The sequence below is a fragment of the Trachymyrmex cornetzi genome, unplaced genomic scaffold (genome assembly GCF_001594075.2).
Source record: "Trachymyrmex cornetzi isolate Tcor2-1 unplaced genomic scaffold, Tcor1.1 scaffold23, whole genome shotgun sequence".
Classification (NCBI taxonomy): Eukaryota; Metazoa; Arthropoda; class Insecta; order Hymenoptera; family Formicidae; genus Trachymyrmex; species Trachymyrmex cornetzi.
In genome coordinates this window covers 2,933,529-2,956,923 of record NW_017296956.1, presented here as the reverse complement: position 1 = coordinate 2,956,923, position 23,395 = coordinate 2,933,529, and the positions used below count along the sequence as shown (strand labels likewise).

General features: G+C 37.8%; 1 protein-coding gene across 1 annotated transcript; it reads left to right on the top strand.

Moving 5' to 3' along the window:
- The first annotated feature begins 708 nt into the window (after window positions 1-708).
- On the top strand, window positions 709-15,600 carry Msx (homeobox protein Msx). The gene is made up of 3 exons (XM_018507150.1): window positions 709-2,355; window positions 11,271-11,467; window positions 13,864-15,600. The coding sequence occupies exons 1-3, from the start codon at window positions 1,341-1,343 to the stop codon at window positions 14,107-14,109; spliced, it is 1,458 nt and encodes a 485-aa protein (XP_018362652.1). The 5' UTR covers window positions 709-1,340; the 3' UTR covers window positions 14,110-15,600.
- Window positions 15,601-23,395: the final 7,795 nt, after the last annotated feature.

Below are 23,395 nucleotides of genomic sequence, written 5' to 3'. Positions count from 1 at the left end.
GAGCTGGTAATCAGTGCCGTTTCCGCGGCAGTGGCGGTCACCACGCGGCAGATTACACAGATTACAACCGATTACATTTGTACTCCACTGCCGACATTTCTTTTCGCGGGACGACTACAGCACTCCCACCTTGTGTCCTCATCGTCGCGCGATCAGAGCTAGAGTACGCACTCGACCGCCTTGGTAAACCGTCTAGGTCGCGAGAGGCCGCGTTGTTGGTGCACTAAGAAACTGAGTGCTTCGACTGAAACCTAGAAGCATTGGAAGAGATCGTGTATCAACGTCCGCTTAATGGAACGTGCTGAGGAACGCGTCGATGACAGCGACAGACTTTCTTGATCCTGGAAATCAGCATTTGACCTTTCCAAGTTATTACTTCCAAGGATCCCGTACGTCGTTATGCGAACATTGATGTTTGTAACCTAACGATAAAATAGACGAAATATCGTAATGTATCATGTCATGATGAAGAAAGATCCAAGTTTAAAACGAGGGAAGCTCAATGCTGGAAATATCTTTTAAAATATCATTGGGATACACGACACACGACGGATTAGAATAATCGTTCGTAATTAATTGGAATTTATCATGACAGCGAAAGCTGTCAACGTGAGGTTCATCCACGACACATCGTCTCTCGCAAAGAGGGTATTATACAGCGTAGATTCTATTCTGCGCGCTTCGTTTAAATGTTTTTATACGGATCCGTTAAACGCTGTCTGAGTGAAAGGAATACAAAGTATCGCGAAAAGAGGATTGCCGTATGAGAATATCAGCTGAGAATCGGCAAGGATGCGAAAAGTATAAAAGTTAAGAGGTAAGAAGAGTTGGATCATCATGTTGATATCTTAAAAACACTCTTCTGACTCTAATGGAGGAATCCGCTCGTGTCGGCTGGGTCATTCCGCGGCGATGCGGCGGATTCCAAGAATAACGGAGCGAGAAACTTATTAAGGTGGCGGGCTGCGCCTCGGAAAGTCTCTACAACGTTAGCGAGTTTCGTTCAGGAATCGCGATGTGACTGATCGACACCTGAAAATGCCTTGCGGCTCGATGACGTCAATGTATCACGTCCATCATCCTTTAACGGACGTCCGTGAGAAGCTAATACAACGATTATTAGCTGACACTTTAAGGTGCGACTTATTCGGAGTTTCGTTAGGATTTGCAGTTTAATGAACATTGGATACACAACATGGAACTAAGAAGGCGACCGAACGATCTTTTTATTCGCATCTTCGGATGACTATCAAGTGTAGTTTTATAGATTGATTAGAATTGTCGGTCGTATTTCGAGACTTGTGAAACGCGAGAACTTAAGAGGCCGACACAGAATCGGCATGAGCAACAGCGAAGGAGTAGTGACGGGCCCAGATTCCGGTAGCGATCGTTTATGCGAGGACGTCGACATGGCTACTCCGACGTCAGCATCTTCGAATTTAAAGCCACGAAGCGGCAAGATCAGCTTTAGCGTCGATGCCCTGCTAAGTGGCACGAAGAAGAGTGCCATCGGCGGCGGCACTTTCGCGACTAGGCGAGATAACGATGACAGAATGGATACCGAGAAAAATATTGAGATGGAGGCGAGGTATCGAGAGCTCCTAATAGAACAGCAGAGACTTCAGAGTAGAGAACTACTCGCTAGGTTGAGTCCTCACGGTCTCGTCGGCTTCGGCAATCATCACCATCATCATCATCCAAACAGACTCGAGCAAGATCACCCGCCCGCTCGACAAGAGATGCTTACGGTGAAGGATTTCTCTAGGACGAGTCACGACAAGTCGTCCTCGCCTATCAGAATAGACCAGGAGATCCCGAGAGACCGACTGACGACCAATTCGCCGAGTGGGATCAGTGAGACGATGCTCCAACGAGAACAAGAGCATATTCAGGAAGAAGACGAAAGGATCGACAGGATTACCAATCCGAGATCTGTATCGCCCGCGAGCAGACGAGAGATTCTCGACGATCGTAGTGATTCCGAAGCGAATCGCTCGTTAGAAGGAGACCGTACGACGGATCATTTGGATCTCGAGGACCATGAGATAAGAAGCGTCGGCCAGTCCGAGGATCTAAATGTGATGGACTCGGATTGCGAATTGGAGAGGGACCTGGAAACTAGCCAGGAGAAGGAGGAAAAGTCTAGCCCGGTAGTGCCTCAACCGATTCATCCCGGAGTGCAAAGGCCTTCGCAGGGCCCGCCGTATCTCGCTGGAGCACCCGGCGCTCCCGGTTGGAACCCCGCGGGATTTCCGCATTCTCTGGCGGGGTTCGCGTGGCTGCCCCCACCCCCGCATCCGCACAATCCTCATGGACATCTTTACACGCCACATGGTGGACCTACTAGCCCGAACGGTAAAACTAGCACGAATGTCGTGCTTAACCCTTACTCCCCCTCGTCATTTTTTTTTCTCACCTGCCATCATGGAGTCATTCACGTTTTACACTTATATTAAAGATTACACCGTAATGAAATGGTTTTCAACCATAATTTTACTTAGTTTCAACTTTCTAGTATATATTAAAAAGCGAAATAATAATTTACGATAATAATTTAATCTAATTTAAGCCGCCACTGTTCTTACTCAATGTATCGTTATTTTATATTAAAATAATGGTTAAATTTGACACTATATAATGTAAAATTTAATCATTGTTTTAGTATAAAATAACGGTACACTGAGTAAGAGCAGTGGCGGCTTAAATTAGATTAAATTTAACACTATAAATCTAACAGTGTACTAGTGACGTTACAAAGAGGAGTAAGAGTTAAGATCGTCTATTGCATTTTAGAATGTGTGAAATTTCATGCTATGTATTAATAAGCAAACTCATTCGCATGTTCACGTCAGCACATTAAACATTTTGCGATTTACATTACTAGACTTTGTCAAATAAATCTCTCGCAGAAGATGGTAATGATATGCCGAAAGTTATCATCTTTCAACTTAATATTGTAATCATAGTTTAGTAGCGTGATAATTATTCGCGAAAGAATATTCTTTGACAATAAGTTACATCTAAGAAATTTAAAAGGAGTATTACACGCAAACAAGTGTAGTTTCACTGTATTTGTTTTTTGCGATTCTACCGGATACAATATCGGCAATCAGATTGAAAACGCAAACTCTTAATGCAACTGTTAATGCATGACATGCAGACTCATAACGTTCTGCATTAGTGCCGTGGATCACGCGAGTAGGAGGACATTGTCGGTCTTACGTGCCAAAGAATTCGATCGTACTCCAGTTTACCTTCATCGTGATTGAAGCTTAAAGCTGAGACCTTAAAACTGCCATCACGATCAGCACGATATCTTTTCCCTAATAATTTCTTCTTAACCGGAAAAATTTAACAGACATAACAAGACTACTAATAGACCTTAAATATGATGCAAATTTAAGAGATAAATATTTATATTTCGACGAATACATATCATATTTTATCACAGTCATTAACTGAAGATATGAATATTGCCAATATCAATTCAGTCAGCAGTTTGATTAAATCGTTGATTGAAACGATCCGTTGCATTCTTCAGTATATAATTCTATATTTCATAATCACTGACTGTCGTGTGACTTTGGGATAGAACTTGTTCACATGCAGGATTTCATACTATTAATTTAAATAAACGATCGAATACATGACAGCTATAATTTCAAAATTATCACGTTTTCTTACGGACCAATAAATAATCGAATAAATTTTTTAGCGGAAATATTGGAGATGCAAATTTATATTTATTACTGATTCACTTAAATGAAATTAACTGATAGCTTTTACAATTTTTTAATACATAGAATAGCTTTTGTAGTTATCAATTAATTAGTTAAGAAATTATTACGTTACTCTGTTCTTTTGCCAATCAAAATTCATTTCATCTAACATTTTTATCGTACAGTATTATCAAATGTCGTACAATATTTGTGGACATAGAATTGCTATAAACGTGCATTAACCGTTAGTTCCAAGAACTGTATAAGAATTAGTATCGTTCACTTATCGAGGGTTTTACTTTATACGAGAAACTAGGTAAGGTCGTAATTTTCCTTCTACTCGATGTTGGTATCGACTTCCGCACAGAATTGCAATTCGATCGGTTTGCAGGTCTTTTCCAAGTTTATTCCACAAATGTCAACGCGGAATTCAAGTTCATGTTACGGTTCGAAGCCGCAATCGGTTCCTTGAAATGCTTACGATCGGCGCGGAAAGTTCGATCGGTGCGTCGGACTCGATGTCGTATATCTAGGCTATTAGGACGCATGATCGGCGCTTACAAAGCGACGACGGAATGTGTTTTCCATCGCCTCTAGTGTGATGGAGGCAGGAGTGACCACGAAGTGACGCGAGCGAAAAATCGGACACGCAGATAAAACTCGACGTAATTGCCTAATGAGGAAGGAGAAACCTCGAAAGAGAGAGCAACTGCAACGCGATGCTCGGGACAGGTACAAAAGTGATCAGCCGTACAAAGATACAGATCTTGTTTCATGACTGGTGGCGAATATATGGATTGTAATTGGCTAATAAATCGAGAAGGAAAGCCGTGGCGGTTCCAAGTCGCGATAATTAGACGTCGCTTGGGAACACTTTACTGATAAATAATTTACGATGACTTAAACGAGAGAATTAGTTACGATTTATTAATTACCAACTGCAAGACCTCTCGCTCTCTCTTATCTCGCGTAGATTAGCAATTGCTTGAAGAAAATTCGATTGCTGTAAACAAGAATCAAGATACGAATTAAATAAACTTTGTCCGATTCAATTATATCTATTTGATGCAAAACATGACAAATATTTCAGTCAATCTAGAATATTTTTGTGTTGTGCATGAATTTTTACAATTTTCAATTCAAACAAACTGCACGCTGATTATTATTTAAGACCGACAAATAATCAGTTTGCTTAAACTGGAAATTGTAAAAATACACACATAGGAACGAAGATCCATTGACTAAATATTTATAGTTATTTGTGTTGAACCTCTCTCGGTTCATGTTCACTCAATATTGTCAATCTATTGGAATTTTCACGTTCGAAATATGATATCAATTACGATGACAATGCACATTGAGCCATTATTAATTCTCCCACAATTCGTAGTCATTACCATTTATCTAAGCGAGTAGAAGATTCCACTAATGGAGGAAGACGTTGAAGTGCAAAGATTCGTGTTGTCTTGTGAGTAAAGGACTCATGAACGTTACTACATTGAGTCCATTCCTAATGGACAATTAAAGTAATACCTCATTAAGGTGTAACTGACACCTCTCGCGCAATGAGTTAATCGTACATTGTGGTACTCTCTTCGAGATACTCCATCTCGAGTGCTCGCGAGAGTGCAAAAGGACGAGAGCGTTCCTTGTATTTGGCCTCGCGCGTAAACTTTTATGCTCGCCAGGAGTCTCGTAATGGTTTTAGAGATTTCTTTCTCGGAAACAGTACGAGTTCCTCATTACGCGTGGATATAATTTCGCAGGAACTTCGAGATTCGCAACATTATTTACTTCTAGGACGTTTAACGAGGATGGCGAAAGAATCGCCTTGAAGAATAAATTATTTTACAAATTTTTGAAAAAGTCCCCATTGCATTATTATACTTTTCTGCAATATAATCTCATGGATAATATCCACAAAGTTCTTTCATAATTGCGCAAATAATAAAATTAATTTTGCGACAAGTAACAGAAGAAAATTATTAGAGAAATTTGGAGAAATTTACGCGCAGTATAATTTTCCTCATTTCTTAAATACATTATAATTAAACAATTAACGCAGCATACATTCGCAGTGAAATCGGAAAAGGGAGAATATTAGGAAAATAGCGTAAAACTAATATAAACGTACAAGAGAACATTACCTGCTACGTTCATTGCTTTATCTTTCAAAGAGAGAGAGTAATATAATTAAAAGTAATGCTTATAACACTCGATGTAAAGCAGCATGAATAGTAACCGGAGAATGAGGGAATATTGGAAAGACACGCGAACCCGCAGCTAATGGGAACGCATAAAAGCTGACTGCTATATGGACCCGTGTATCTCTCAAAGTGGCATAATTGAATGAAACGCATTTACATCATTTGTGTCAACCGTAATAAAATCCGGCTGAAAATATAACGCTTGATGTAAAGCGGTATTGACAGTAAATCATGGAGGGACAACAAATAGATACAATAACGAAATTGATGAGAATGCGTAAGAGCAACTACGCGCTTGTTTTCCATATCTTGTTTTCCACACTGTTTACGTTGCCGACAGAAAACGAAAAGCGGAAAAAGACGAGAATGCGATGATCGGCCCGCACGCCAGCCGGGATCGCTAACAGTTCGACATGATAGAGTCATATATAACTCACGACATCCATAATGCATTCAAGAGACCCCTGGTAAAAACTGCTCTTGTTAAAGTGGCCTGTTAAGTTTGGTGTAGCGCATTCAGCTTCCTGTGCGATGTCGCTTGGCAAAGCTTTTTGCGAACGATAACGACAAACCATTCGCCCCCTCGGCTCGCCCCGCGTTCTTCTTATGATTTGTCCCCCTCGTTTTCTTTCCGCTATTGGTGCGCGACACCAATTATACCAGCACTTTGAACGAAAGCCGGAGCAACTCGGTATGCACCATTATTGCTATCGCGATTGTCGTGGCAGTGTCGCTTTTGCCCCGAGATGATTGTTCACTTATAGGAATTCATTTAATTACCACGTCTTTTAGTCCTCGGTATTTTCGACAAGAAGCTCCGAATGATGCAAATCAACATTTCCTTATTATACCATCAATCGAATCATTGTGTGTATTTATAATACTTTACAGAGAAATTTAACAATAAATGTAACCATTTTTTTTCGCAAACCATTAAATTCGCGTGCATAAAATACTATTTTTGCGAGAGGTAAGACAAATTTGGAAAATATTGTTTTAAATTAAATTAAACAAATTTTGTAGCGATTTGTATTTTACTTAAGCCTGATGCTTCATTTTCTGGTTTAACTTGCGATAAGACTTTATCTGACGATAATGTATCATAAAAATTGTATTTTTCTAGTCGTGTCGAAGTGTGTTAGAACATAGAAATCATAATAATATTATAAGAAAATCATCTTATTTGTCACTTATAAGTTCATTTTTAAGTGACAAATGATAATGTAAGAATTATCATGATGACGTCCTATGATATATCGTTATGACTTAACTGTGACTGTGTTCTACCTGAGTGGTTAATCACTAAACTAAAAAGATTTTGTAGCGAGTATTTTTTAAAGTTATCATACTACAAAACCAGTAATGATTAATCATAACTAAAAAAAAACACAATTTTTACATTATCATGAGGTTGAGTCTAAATTAAAAGTAATTAATTAACCAGAAAATGAAAACCCGGGCTTTAAAATTCCACTAAGAATTTCATCTTTACAGGACGAGAAAGTCCCACTATAGTACTAAAATAATGTCATATTTTGAGGCAAGGAATACAATAAAAATTTAACGAATAAAAACAAATCTTACTCAAAAGGAAAAATTGTAAAGTTAAAAAATGGACTCCCTTCTAAAAGTTAATGAGAAAAAAATTATCTAACGTAAAATAATCCAGATTCATCAAGATAGCCTTTAATTATTTTTGTAATAAAGTATTATAAATACGTCACTTTTCGATAATGAAATATCTCTTCGAAATATCATATCTTCTGCACAAAAGTCGTTTCTGAAAAATTAGACAGTGAAAAGCTTATTAGCCCATTTCCATTAAGCGTTCACCACTGACAGTTATTTCGGGGGAGGAGGGGGTGCGATACGGGGCTCGTATACAGCCGATAATCCCCGGGGCCCGTCGCTGGGCGGCGGCTTACGAAAATTATGAATACGGACGTCATTTATAACGCTCGAACACCGCTGCCTGTACGCATTTATCTGGATTGCGCGCGCAGGAATGAATTAACGACGCCCGCCCCGCGTCCAATGATGTTCTACAAAATATTTCGGACGATTCATCATTCCATGGACGTAATTACCCGGCTCGGCCGTTCCACAGCGGCCCGACGCGACGCCCGTCTGCCGGCTAACGCGTCTCTCTTCGGCATCCCTGAAAACTCAGTATCCGTTGATGAAAGTAGTGTCGTGGTCGCATAACGATTGCAATTGCCTTCTGTAAGATTTTGCATCTCGTAAAAATATTCGCAAGAATTATACGCTCAAACATGATTACGCACACAATTTTAAAGGTCAGATTTTATTATATTCATCTTATTATTACAGAATAAATTTCATGCTTTATGCTACAATCTGATTTCCGTACGTATACGTTATTATAATCCAATATAATTAAATATTAATTTTAATTAAAAACTCGTGGTTTTAATAAATAATGCATAGAAAGGATTTTGCTGAAATCTAAAAATTTAGCTAAAAATTTAGCTAAATACAGATCTAAAAATAATTTTGTTGGGCTGTTCAAATTATATAGGACGCTCAAATCGATTGCTAGGGTGTCAATTTTTGCAACATTGTTCATTAGACTTGAAATTTCTACGCAACTACTTTGATGGTCCAACAAAATTATTTTTAATTGTGATACGAATTTGGACCGATGAGAATAAATTTAATAAATAAGAGAAATCCTACGTTCGGTAAAAGTGGATCTATAGTGCTTAAATATTTCTGTGTAAATTTATATACATATTTGATTTTGCAAATTGTACGTAAAATTATTTTTAGATCTGTATTAAACTGAATTTTTAGATACTTCAGCAAAAGTTTTTTTGTGTACAGCAATTTACGATTCAGTCGCACACGATGTCTCTCTTTGATTAGGCTGATTTAACGCGGTAAGACATTCGGTGATGATCCGGATCAATCTTTTATCGTCGTACGTTTGTCTAACCGAAAAGTTTACATGGAAGGCGAACTGATTGTGTACCTATCAGTTCGACAACGGCCGTTGCGGCTATGTAGCCGCACCCGTGCGTGTTTCAGCGGTCGGGTAATTAACAGAAATTAATTAGCAGTCAAGAAGAACATATTGATCGGTTACGTGCGCGGCATGGCCAACTTCGATGAGCGACATGAAATCGCTATATTACCGCATGAATGGATGCGACATCGACGTAACGACAGATTGTCCGGCTACGCGCGGATTCGCGGTGTCTTTCTTGTGTAATTCCTTTTGCAATCTCGAACGCGCATATCAGTCACTTTACTTACATTAGATCCATCTTAGACCCGTCTTTTCTCCAAGACAAGTAACATTGTAACTCGAGTGTTAATAATCCATTAGCTCGGTGACTCAAGGCAGCAAATTTCCAACACCGTTATGTTAATATAAAAATAAAAATAAAAATATATCACCGAATGGCAATAACATGTAATTAGTGATACGTTTGATAAAAAGATTACGCTGTGCGTTGTCACGACTCGCACACGATGTTCTTAAACGCGAAAAAAAGTGGTAGGGGATAGATCCGCGACTTTCGATTCATCCAGATAGGTATTTAATTAGCAGAAATTAATTAGCCTCCCGGGAGAACATATTGATCAGTTACGTGCGTAAACCCAGCAAGCTTCTCGAAATGACACGTGAAACGGGGGAACTGGCGGTGCAACGAGAATGGAAGACGTGATACCGGTGTCTCGACTGATCCGGTCGACAATGCCGGCGGTCTATGCCTTTTTTGTACTCGGTCGAACGTTAATTAGCGCTCGGAATCCACACGATGCCCTCCTCGCCGCGTCGCGAAATCGTCATCGTTTCGTCGTGCAGGATGTCGAAAACACTTTTTCACGGTGCCAGCACGGTGTAGCCGTACAAAGTCGCGATGTAACTTCGCATCTGGCCGACGCAGGGTTGCTTCCACGAGAGATATCAATTACTCTTCCTCTCATACGAGTCGCTTATTTTGAATGCGGCGCGAGATAGTGTGGCGTGTGTTATAGGGAAATAATATGTCTAATTATAGAATGGTGCGCGGGCGCTAAGAAGAGTTATTGGCAAGCCAACTGTAATTTTTAAGAGATGTCAATACTTCATTTGGTCCCTTGTGCGTCGCTTGAAAAATTCCCATCTCTAACGTGGGATATTAATTATCGCGGTCTAAAATAAAAAAATAAATAAACGTTCATAGGCCCTCGCTACACATATTTCTACTTTATACAGGATACGGTCATTTTTTTATCTTTTATTTTTAAGTAAATTTTAACGAAGTGGTCAGCTTAAAATGGATTTACAAATGAATGACAAGGTGCGGGAATGCTGCCGGATATAATCGCGCTACCGTGGAGAAGTGGCGAAACTTTACGCAGTACCAACTAATTGCACGTACATGAGCCGATCGTAAACAACGACGTTCAATGATAATCATGCGCGCCGGATGCAGGAGACTGAGATGATGGGTCGATAATTAGGCGCCGTTCGTTGAGCATTCGAGCGCGATTTATTTTTTATGATTTAATTTGCGCCCTCCCTTCAGCCGGTACTGCGAGGTCGTAATCGCTTCATCATGCGAAACCTATGAAAACGCATCTTGCCGAGACGGGTGATCGTAAATTAACGACTAACGTTGCACATCCGGGGTTAATTATCATTCGATGAGTGCAAGAAGACGGGACTGGCGTTTTAATAGTACAGATACAAATGTCCGCGAATATCATTATTAACGTATCTCTCTCTAATGATGCTGATAGCAGAGTGGTGCAGCAGAGTAATGCTATTTTAATCCCCATCTCTTCTCTTTTTAAAGAGGAATAGCGGTTCGAATCAACTCGAAACGAGAACGAGTGAGATCGAACTGTGATGCTGAATGATTTTCTAATAAAAATCTTATGTTTTTCGTTGATAATCAACTTTCTAAACTTTTTGCAACAATATCCACTTCAATTTGCATTTTTCTGAAGTAATTAAGAGCTCACTGTAAATGCTAATTTATTTATTACTTTTAGTACACACGATTAAATATTTGTGTCCTGTACGGTTTCTTCTCTTCGAAAAACTAGGAACATTAAGTAATTAGTTACAACATTTGTACACAATTTATTTAAATATACACAACCTTACAAATACTTCCTAAAGATTTAAGGCATACGTGATGTAAGAATCACTTAATAATTTTTTTTGTGAAATGTATATTTGTGAAAGTGATGAAAATTAACTTGAGACACGAACAACCCATCATGTGTAGTAAAGAAAATTATCGTGTATACTAACGATTAAAATTATTCATACGAAGGGATACGAAGTCAAATCCTATCAGAACGCATGTCTTCTCTTTGATTTCAGGAGACTTAAGATTGCCGGGACCCGGACCAGGCCCGGTTAGGTGCACTCTCAGAAAGCACAAACCGAACCGTAAGCCAAGAACGCCGTTCACGACGCAGCAGCTGTTATCGCTTGAAAAAAAGTTTCGCGAAAAGCAGTACCTAACGATAGCCGAAAGAGCGGAGTTCTCGTCGTCTCTTCACCTCACGGAAACGCAGGTGAGACGCTGGACAGTTGACATACGAATAATTAGCTCTTTTAGCGAATTGAAAAAGTCTCATTTTATGTAACGATCTCCAGCGAAACATAAATGTTCAACATAAATGTATGTTAAGAAACGCTATTTATAAAAGCGTTCTGTAATAAATTAATACAAATTGATCGTAATTAACATAAAACGCATGAGAAGAACGTATTTTTACTTATTACCCAATAAATATAACATAAAACGAGTAAAAAAGGAATACATATTGACTTTAAAACTGATATTGAATCAAACGTGCATGGGGTATTCTTCGATTAATGAGGTCATTAATAAAAGTCATTAAAATTATCTGTTTATATTTATTTTATTGAACGATAATAAACTAATTACATTAGCGTGCTTTTAAAACGAAAGATAGTACTTTCGTGTCTTAAATTAATATTTACACATCTTTAATATCTTTACGCTCAAATTAATAGTTAATTGCAAATTTATCTTTCACGAAAATTTTTATTATAATATGTCGCGAATATTATTATTATAATATCTGTGCTCTTCTCCATTTGGAATATCGTGATTCTTTGCCATGTATGTAACAGAGTAGGCTATTATCGCGCCGGTTAGCGTGCTAAGCTACACTTTGCGCATTCGTTACAATGCATCAGTCGAAATGAAGCTACGTCGCACATTCATTTGCTTAGATAAGCTACGATTACCCCGCCATCTCCTCGTGTCGTTTAAATCGCCAAACCATTCCTTCGATCGCGCTCTCTTCTCTCTCATTATTCACTACGGACAAAGAGGTATGTCTACAATTCAAATCGTGACACTCACGCTGTGGCGATATTCATCCATATGATCACACGTAGTAACTTATCACTTGATTCTTTTATAATGGCGAAGAGAAAGCATAGACAGTTGACACTCTTTTAGTATTTATTAAATACTCAATCCTGGAATTAATTTTAATTCGTATATTATACAGGAATATAATAACAATTTGGATGCTACGTTCCGTTTTCTATCTTAGGCTTAATTTAGCCGAAATTTTTACACGGAAAGAACAATTTCGTTGAAGTATCTAAAAATTTAGCTAAATACAGATCTAAAAATAATTTTATTGTACTATCAAAATAATTATGAAGACACTTGCTAGAATGTCAAAATTTTTTGCAACATTATTGCAAAATCAAGTTTCAGTTTTCTACATAATTATTTTAATAGTTCGACAAAATTATTTTCAGAAAGCTGTATCTAATAAATTTTTAGATACTTCAGTAAAATCGTTGTTTCTTTCAATGTAACTTTCAATGGTTTATATCAAACGAAGTTTAGTTACGTAAGTTTAATTGGCACAGGTTGTCACAAGTAATTTAAAATTGTCCATAAAATTGAAACGTTTTCAAAACAATTAAACAAAGTTTTAAAATCGTTTTATTTTTTTCTTATGTTTTCTAGAGAACGTCTGAATGCACAGTATTTATCCTATTCATGTATTGCCGAAAATAAGTGTTCAGAGTCCCAAAATATATTTCCCATTCTCGAACCAAAAATGCCGCAAATTAACCGATTCAAAGCGACAGCTGCGTAAACGACGCTTGCGACGACTGTGCAAATAACAATTAAACGCGATTTAATGTTGACCCGACATGTACATCTGCGTGTATAAACTCGAGTGTTAGGCGTGTCGCTGTCTTATGACATCGAGGATTTCTCGATACGTCGATAATTTCCTGCTGGAAACTGAATGTTCCGCCGACTGTTTTGTCTAACGATACGCTAAATGACTCGCGTGTGTTTTACGCAGAAAATCTTTATTTGTTTTAGACCACATTCTTGGTGGTGACGCGTTAAATAGTAAAATTACTGCGTAATTTTATTAATTATGGATTCTCAGACGTTTGCAGTAACTCGCGCAGTTTGAATATGCTATTTGTCGATTGTAAATTTCCAGCCGCTGGTGTTAAACGCGACATCAACCAATAATGGCACTTATGTAATGTTTGCAGGTGTGTCGCATGATATAATGCAATACGACATTAGAATCTATGATTTTTCATGTTATTCAACACCTTACGAACTAATATTTTTAATGATTCGTGGAAAAAAGATTCGTTCTCAAATCACTAATTTTACTTCTATGTGTTTAATAATATTGTTAATAATAATGTGTAATAAAAATCTTAATTCGTTTGATTTTATTTGTATTTTATTTTAAAATACGATTGATTCTGAAGAGACTTCGTATTACCGCTGATGTTATAAAAATATTTAAAGCTTATACTATTAAATCTCAAGTTATGTATCGGAGAGATACTTGAGGAATTAATGAAGTGATATATGAACGAATTTTGTATAATATCAATTCGTTCGTTATTGCCCTAAATCGAAAATACTGTAATGTTTCAGGTGAAGATCTGGTTTCAAAACCGAAGAGCCAAGGCGAAGCGGCTTCAGGAGGCGGAAATAGAGAAGCTAAGACTATCCGCGAGGCCCCTGCTGCACCCCAGTTTCGGATCGGGGCTGATGTTCTCTGGGGTGGGCCCGCCTGGTACCCCAGGAGTACCTCCCTTCATTGCAGCTGCCATGGCTAGGCACACCCATGCTGCAGCAGCGGCGGCCATGTTCATGGGGCCGCCTGGGCACCGACCTTAATAATGATATTCCAAGATATAATACGCGTGTAATTCGAAGTCATTCTTAATGTCATCGTCTGAAGACCCAACCTGCTCACAAATGGGATTCGATGACGCAGAATCTATGAATAGTCAAGAATTCATGGATTTGAAAACCTGCACATTTATTTAAGAATCCGAAGGAGAATCCAAACTTCGGGAATTTAATTCCAGACGATACTTACACGATAATTTTGAGAATTAGGAACTGGAGAAAGCGAGGATTTACGAAGATAACGGTTAAAAAATCTAAGAGCTTGGAGATTTCAAAGCTAAAGAGATTGAAAATTTGAAGGTTTAAGAGAGCAAGTGCTAAAAATGTTAGAACTCAAGATTTTGAGAACTTCAGAAACCAGAAAGCTGAAAGAAGTCTAATTAAATAATTAATAATAAATCCATAAAACGGATTTTAAGTGATCTTTCTTTTACGTGAAGCAGGAAAATTGCCTCAAGTTTTCCGGCCACTCTTATTTATTAGTCCACCTTCCGTTCGAGTTTAATTGTCCAATCTTCTGCCGATACCAAGGATATTGAGATCTACCATTTAACGTTGGAAGTCGAAATTGGAATGGTTATATAGTGACAATACTTGAGGGTTAATCCGGATGGCTTATCTCCAGAGGGATACAGATAATCTGAATTTCGATACGTTAAGTCCGAAACTATCGTTTGGGAGACCTGTAGCTCGAAGAAACATCGTCGAGTAAATTTCTCGAGACGATGGAATACGTACGTATATCGGCGCCTCGAGAGGTGCACGAAACTTTGATCTCAAGAAAAAGCACGAGTGTACATAGTGTAAATAGATACGCGTTCGTACGGTAACTATGGGTGTACGTATGTATATACACACGTGTACAGGACGCTTTGATTACCGTCAAGAAGAGGAATCGCGAGGAACGAGAGCGTTAGTTTTAACGATTTGAACCGCGCTGGATCTAGCAAACGTTCGTTCGCAGATGTGTTTTTAATGTGGACTGATCGAGAGAATGCAGCGACGTGAATGTGAGAGGTACGTTTAAATAATTCCGAGTCTGAGAGCATTAATAGAGAAAGGGTCGAAATCAAATGTATTAGTCATTTCTCTGAAAGTAATTCCTTATATTGAAGAAAATAAATCTATTCGTTTATATTAGAATTTTTTTCAAATCTAAGTCGCGAAATTTTTAAAAGTTGCATCAGTGACATCTCTAATAGATGCTATAAATAAAGAATGGGTTATTGCATTGATTCCTCATCGGCAAGTATACAGTTCGTAGTTCACCTAATCTCGATATCTTTCAGACTTATTAAATTTTTTTTCTATGCAAGAAGACAAGACAAGTGCGTGTAAATTATGTATCCGCTTGTGTCGATTGTGAATCGAGGGAGACGGAATCGCTCATAGACAGTAAAAGCTAACGTTACGAATGTGGCGTGGTTCTAGACGTACCTATGCGCCTTGTATAAATGTAAGATGATAATTTATCCATGGAAGTATATTATAGCGAAATAAAAGATTTCAGTATTTACATTCTTTCCATCGATTTTTCAACCCTTGATGAAACATTTACGAATTCTATGCACGGATGAATACAGATAAATTGTAGAATAAACATTTATTTTTTAAGTTTTTAAAGTTAACGAAAAGTAGTAAGTAACATAAAAAGCAGTTTCGTAGAAAATCAAAAGAATCAGCAAAAGGACGTCATCAATAATTCGAATAGGTTTTCGCGATTGACTAATTTGCAAATAACAATTGATGCAATTGATCGAGCGTAACTTTTCAAATAAGGCATCATATTGAGGCAGGGCAAAGAAAGAAAAAAAATACGCGCGGGCGATCGAATGTATCGCACAGTCATCGACAGGTCGGCTTCATATATGGCAAGTAGTCGATAAGGCGGCCGAAAGTGTCCGCCAGATAATTAGAAATATGTTAATCCACCGTGGCTGCTAATTGGTTTTTGACTAAATTTTTAATTAAGTCTTAAGCCTGGGCGGCGCTCTGATTTATCGAAGAGAGAGAGAGAGAGAGAGAGAGCCCGCCGCTAATTATAAAATATATATAGAGGAGACGGCACCAACACACACACGCATACCTGCGGCGAGACAGCTCGTTTGCCGTTATCATATTTGTGCGTTGTGTCTTCGCCGTGTGCACCTGTCTCGCTTTACGGTGTGTGGCCATAGGCGCCTGCAGCGCCCAGCGTTCTTTTTTCGGCGACGCGCAACCGGCGCAACTTTCCAAGAGAGACGCCGCGATGAGAGACCGTACTGTCCCCGATAATTGCCATGTCATCTCCGTATTTTATGCAATCGCGCGACGTTCGGAGGCGTCAAAGGCTCGCGAAGTAAGATTTACCAATATTCCGGGATAACCGATTTGCACCGATTTCCCCTTATATAAGCTTCATTTGTGAAGTGTGTCTATTTGGTAATGTCATGTATAAACGTTACTGAAAACGTTTATGAGAATACAATACGAACTAATAGTTGCGATAGCTCCTACGCTGAAAGAAAATTTACTTCATCTTAATACATATTTCTTTGAATAGTATTAAGTAAACATTTACCTGTAGTAAATAAATATAGTTAAATCAAATTAATGGTTTTCATATCAAATAAATATTTATTTACATTTAGTAAATATTTGCTTAGACCTATTCAACCAAATATTTATTAAAATTTATTACTTTTTTTTAATGTATAGGGGCAATCAATTTCTTAACAACAATTTCTTAACAAGGTAAAGAAAGAAAATTAGAAAAATAATCTTCCCTATTATAGATTTAGAGAAATTAGATTTGTAGATCTTTAAATCTCTTTCTTTCAATCTGTAAATCTTTGAATCGCGCATTAAATTATCGATTAATTGAGAACGACCGGATTCTTCCGTCAAATCAGGAATCGAACACGCAACGAGAACAACTCAGGAACCAATGATGAGACAGGTGGCAAAGCGCAAAGAGATCCTTTAAGAGCGACGACTCGCCGTTAAAGGCTTTACAAACAGGCGCCAGATATTCGCCACCCGTGTAGATCGGAAGCTGTTCGGAGATCCCTCGCGTTCTCTCCTTCTCCCTGCTTACGTTCTCCAAAGCCGTGGCAGTCGCCTCCGCTTCTCGGCCAGCACGGCCTCAGTCGGCGCTCCCATATAGATAAAATTTATGTACCGAGCCGGCCGATCCTACGCATACGGCCACATTGAGCGCTGACAATTAATTAAAGAATAATTTCTTGTCTTCGCGATACGCGGAGGAGCGTCGCCAGTTGGCGTCCAATTATGCTCTCGAACCGGAGTGGAATACCAAGCAGGTCCATCGACGACACCGGACGCCACGCACTTCGCCGGGTAGTAAAGCTACTCGTTGTTGCGAACGGCCGCGCCGCTAACAATGTGATTCATAAAACGTAAGTCGCTCAACAGAGGAATAACGTCTGCGTCTTCATTACGTGGAACAACGGATATCAATAACTTTTTCTCCTCTCTTTTTCAATCTCGGAGCGTCGTCGACTTCCAAGTCAGAAAGCTTTCGGCATAAAATGGAGTTGAATTTTTCATCTTTTCAGACTTTCATAACACCCGATTTTTAATTTTTTACAAAGATTTTTAGTCTTTTAAAGATAATTGTATGTTTTATTTACATCGTATTCGAGTTTTATTTTATTTTTTACCGCGTGCCCCGAAAGTTAGCAATACTACACATTTATTTACACAAATATGCGAACACGTTTAAGCATTAAGTGCCGACAAGAGATATCAAAAAGTCTTTTTATTTTCGATATGTTTATATTTATATTTTATTTTACGTGTGTGTATAATATTTCTGATTACATAAAAAATATACGCGATCCACTTCCCTATTCTTATTCGAAGAACAACGTTCTCGATGTATTTTAATAACATCACCGTTATGAAGTCAAATACGCCCGTCAGAAAGATTCAAGAAACAAAACAAAAACATACGTGTTGAATGAGATGGACCGAAAAGGATAGGAGCGGAGGGGAGAAATATTCACGGTTAACGCGTGCATCGAAAGCAGGTCTCCACTCATTCAGTTTATCCAAATTAATTGGTCGTAAATTAAGCGGGCCGGTCTGATGAGCGGGCGAGCGGTTTCGATGAAGAAAACAGAATGGTGCCAACTGAAGCTCCGAGAGGAACGGCTAAATACGTAGTCAGTGGAAGAGAAACGAAAAGGAAAGACGAAGAAGGATGCGAATAGGTGCTTAAAAAATGAGAGAGAGAGAGAGAGAAGAATAAGATAGATGAAAGATTAAAAAACTTAAAAGAGTAAACTAGAAAGGGGGGACAGTAGCGCATCGACACGCCATTATGTGATGGCTGGGACTAATTTATACAAGGGAAAGACGAAGACACGACGGAAAGTCAATCGCACGGCCGAAAGAGAAGGAGACCTCGGTGGCATTATTCAAGAGAAGGAGCCTCCATCCTAATTGGAAACCTGCCACTGTTTCAACCGGGTGTACCGCTGCTCGAATTCGTGTCTTCCGCCGGGGATTACGGAGAATACGAAGCGAGAACTATCCCGAGGAATAAAGCAAATCATTATTTCTCTCGCAATTTTGATCGTAGATTTATTTTCCGCTGAAGATTTCGGAGAATCAGAAAAATAGGAACTATTTCAAAGAATAAGAAATAGAGAAAATATAAGAGAAAATATATGCACAATATATGTGGTAATTATCTAAATTCTTTTTGTGTTAATTTTAACATTTATTTTTTTCTGATTGTAAGAACGTTTCAAATATAAATGAAGTTTTATATATAATTTCCAATTTTAAGTTTATGTAGTGCTAATTTTATACAGGGATTATTTTAATACGTATGGTATTGAAGAGTAAGGTATACATCGGCATCTTGTATACTTTTAAGGATACTAGGCTTCGGAATCGCGTTCCGATACAATCATAGAATAATCGCGTCTCTTTCGAAGCACCAAGAATCGGGCGCATCGGTAAGCGAGAACGCGGATCATGTGGCATTACCGGTAATTGCCGGCAAGATGAATCGAGACGAAATCCCGTTTCCGACTTCGTAGGAAATTTACGAAGCCGATCGAGGCGGTATCGAAACATTTACGGCGAGAAAGTTATCCGCTACAGCCGCAAGAAAGTCGCGACCGATGCAAACGCGTCGCGGCAATCTCTTCAAAAGTACCGAGGAATCGAGCTCCTAATTAGGTACAAGCTTGATGACTGTTCTTACACGTATTAAGCGATAGAGCAAACACAAAAGCTGCAGCAAATAAAATTCATAAGTTATTTCGTTTGTCTCGTTGCATCTGAATTGCGTTCTCTCCCAAAAAAATATCTTATTTGTGAAATTATCCTCACTACAAATATTTAACTCTACATTACTCCCGCGGTTTTTTTTTAATGCAATTACTTACGAATATCTTTCTGATACTCCAACATTATACCTTAATTTTCATTGTTCTCTTTGATGATTTACAATTAAATAAAGATTAATAACGTTCTGTAATCCTTTCGAGAAAGATAAATGTAAAATTATTTTTTAAATTGTAAAACAGTTTGCATTAAATATATATAATAATGTGAATAAACAGTAATCATATTTAGCAAATTTTTTAAATGGGAGTGCTTGGCCATTCCACGTGAGTAATAAAGGGTTAACTGTAAATTTCAACGTAGGTTTTGAAAATTTTGTAAACTTTGTGTGGACGTAAATAAAAGTTGGTCCCATATATAGAAAACCCTAATAATTTGGTATCAAAGAGATTTGAAATAAAGTAATCAAATTAACAATCTGATTATTGAAACAAGATAATACACAATATTTAATGATAATCTTATAATAATATGTACTAATAATATTTTTAATTGATATATAACTTATAATAATATTTGATTCATATAATCTGCAAGTTCTACAGGTCTCTATAACTCTCTACGTCTGTCATTCAACAATTTTATCGTTAAATTCGAGTTCGAAATGGCATCGCGCGACAAGAGAGCACAATAACCGTGTTATTTAATCGCCGGCACTTTTCCGGGTGCGAAAACCCGCGAGGCGTTTACACGCGAGGTGATTGTCGGGCGGCATACTAGTTTAAGTAGGTGTTTCACCGGCTACCGGTATTCCTGGAGCAATTAGCGTGGCGACGCAATGCGAGACGCGGGCGCGGTGGCGAGCGGACGGAAATCACTTTAATATCTTTCTACCTCGGCCGGCGGCGTGACCGGTTCGTAAATACGATGAAACGACACTGCTTTATGAATTGTCGGTGTAAACGTTCCTATTTTTTTTATTGTGATTTTTCACCGTAGAGACGATGACGAAGTTGCTCCGATTACCTCGGTAGACGCAGGCGCGATGAAAAACGAAAAGATCGTAATTATTTACAACGACTCGTCTCCATCTTGCCACAGAGAATGCTGCTACTATTAATTACCGAACGGGACTCGTTCCCTATAAATATGGATGAAGCATAAGAGGAGAAAGAGAAAGACAATTTTTTTTTTATTTTTCGCTGATGGAATCGAATTACTCCGAACAACAACATCTTTAGTCTTAATTCGAATTTACTATATTTGCTGAAGCATAATTTATCATTTTAATTCAAATGTTGATTTAATATGTTCGTATAACGTATTTATCTAATAGATGTACTAATATATACATATATTCGTAATATTTATATTATCAAAAATATAATATTTTACCGATGGTTTCAAATCATTCAGTTTTTCGATCAAAAAGTAATTAACTATGAACGTACGAATCAAACTTTTATTTTGATGAGATTAAAAATTACGTTTTTATTTTATTTATGGGATATTTATTTTTTTTTTCAATATTATCTATTATTATTCAATGAATAAAAAATCTATCAATTTCCGCGTAAGAAGGATCAATTGTTTCGGAAAAATGACATGGCAATCTCGAGCGAAAATTTCGGAAATGTACGATGGCAGGCCACGTTCCCGACGCGGCTGACAAAAACGGCAGCAGAATCCTGGGGCAATTAGTCGATATTTTAATGCGCAAAAAGCCGACCCCTCGTTAGATCCTTTCGCAGCGATGGACCGAACGCCACTTCCCAAAGGGCCATTGAGAAAAACGGACTCGGACACCGGGACCGATGCGGCACCTTGTTAGCGCAAGGATTCCCGGGTTGACAGCTTCGAGCAAAAATAACACGGACGTTAACCCGTTTCCACGGCTACGAGGTATCGCGCGAATCGACCGGCCACTTCGATTCTCTCCGAGATACTCCAGTCTGTCGCGCCGCGAGTTTATCAATGAGACGAATTCTCATAAGCAATTTTAATGTCATGTATCCGATTTGCATTTCTAATGTGTTTTCAGATAAACCAAAATTAGTCGAGCGAAAAATATATATATGTAAATGATTGCTAGATATACTCGTGTACGTCGCAATAATATCTAAAAAGAGATCGTTAAACAGTCCTATAAATTTGCTGGATAACATAAATATACATAAATTAAAAAATTTAGATATTAATAATAGAGTCAACATATCTTATTCGAATTTCACGCAAATATCGAATTTTATTAACACAGTATAATAATTTACTCAATTCTTCGCTAAAATTAATTTTTTTCTAATTAAAGAAATGAGTGTTAAAATAAAATATTAATATTTCATATTAATTTTGTCCGCCTTAGTTTACGCTTAAAACAATTCGTATTTAGACATATCAATGGGCTGGTTGCACACGTGTGTGTGTGGGAAGCGCGTGCGCTTATCGGATTCCAATTAAGTATGCGATCCTCCCGGCACAACGGCAGTTACGCCTATAGTCCTACCTACTTGGGCGTGCGGAAGTGATCGCGGAGAGCAAGAAATAATTAGAGCTTTGGAGCGAGAGCAAAGGGGAAGTACCGGTCTCACAGAGCGGGGACTTCCTTAATTGACCTCTGTTTACATGCGCTCCCGTGCCCGCTTGCACACGTCGCCTACCGTTTATCCGATCGAGCGCGAGTCGCGAAATGAGAGTGTGAAATTCGTGTTCACGTTAAACACGAACGACGCGAGGCGATTAAAGCGGTTTATAAATGAACCGTCGAAATCATCAAATTAGATCAGTTTAATTCATAATTAATTGTGTACACTAACCAGAATTTATTATATTCTAATAAATATTTTTTTGAGTATTTGTCAGTAAACATTTACTGATATATATTTATTTTATACAAGAACCATTAATTTAACTATTATTTTTTGTCATTGAGTAAATATTTAATGTTTACTTACAAATATTCAAAAAATATTTATTAAGATATAGTAATTCTTTTTTCAGTGTATGTACGATGAGATTTTTACTAATAAGATTTAATTCATTAATGACACTATTAATGACAATAAAACTGTATGCGTTTCAAACTCATAGAGTCTTCTTTAGCAATGTTACAAATCAAATCATAAAAGAAATACTTGAATGTCACGATTAATAATTAAAACATACATAATGATTTAATATAAGATGCTTGTGTCGGATTTCTTCAGAAAGAAAAATAGTTGTAATAAGATATAAAACACTTATTTTCTTGTTTTTATTTTATATGTAGAAAAATATTAATCTTGCTAAGAATTAATTTATTTTCTTTCTTTTAAGTAACGGTTATCTTTAACAAAGAATATTTTTTTATAATAATCTTAAAATAAACTTATATTATAAAATTTTAGAAAAACTCATTATATACTTACTATACTCCACAAACAAGAATTTATTTTTTTTACAGAATATTATAAAATTGACCGAAGAAACTTTTAATAGCAAACAAGTCGAATTTATTTTAATTTAATGAACTTGATTGAAGTATTAAACTTACTAGGACTCGGAATATATTTTGAATAAATTTATTGCTTGTGATAAATTTGCGGATATATACATACAAACTTGTGAAATACTTGAAGTAATTATTACTTGCATATTTTTCCGTGTGTACTTCCTCTTTTGGTTTTGATATTCGATCTCGCAGTTTAGGATGTTATTCTATTTACTATCGACATTTATTTGTATTTATATTGTCCGAAAGGATGGGAGGGTCGAAAGACTACGGAGGAATACGGAGGATCGGGTTAGTACTACAATCGCCTCCGGCTGTATTATCCGGCTCGGTCCTTCGGACGCGGCTGCCCTTCGTTCCCAATTCCGATCCAATTTGATGCACGGTAGCTTCGGGAGATACCACATAAGGGGGCTACGGGAGTAAATGGTAAATAACTGAGCCGTCCCTACACGGACCGGCCACGGATGGAGAGAGAGCCTA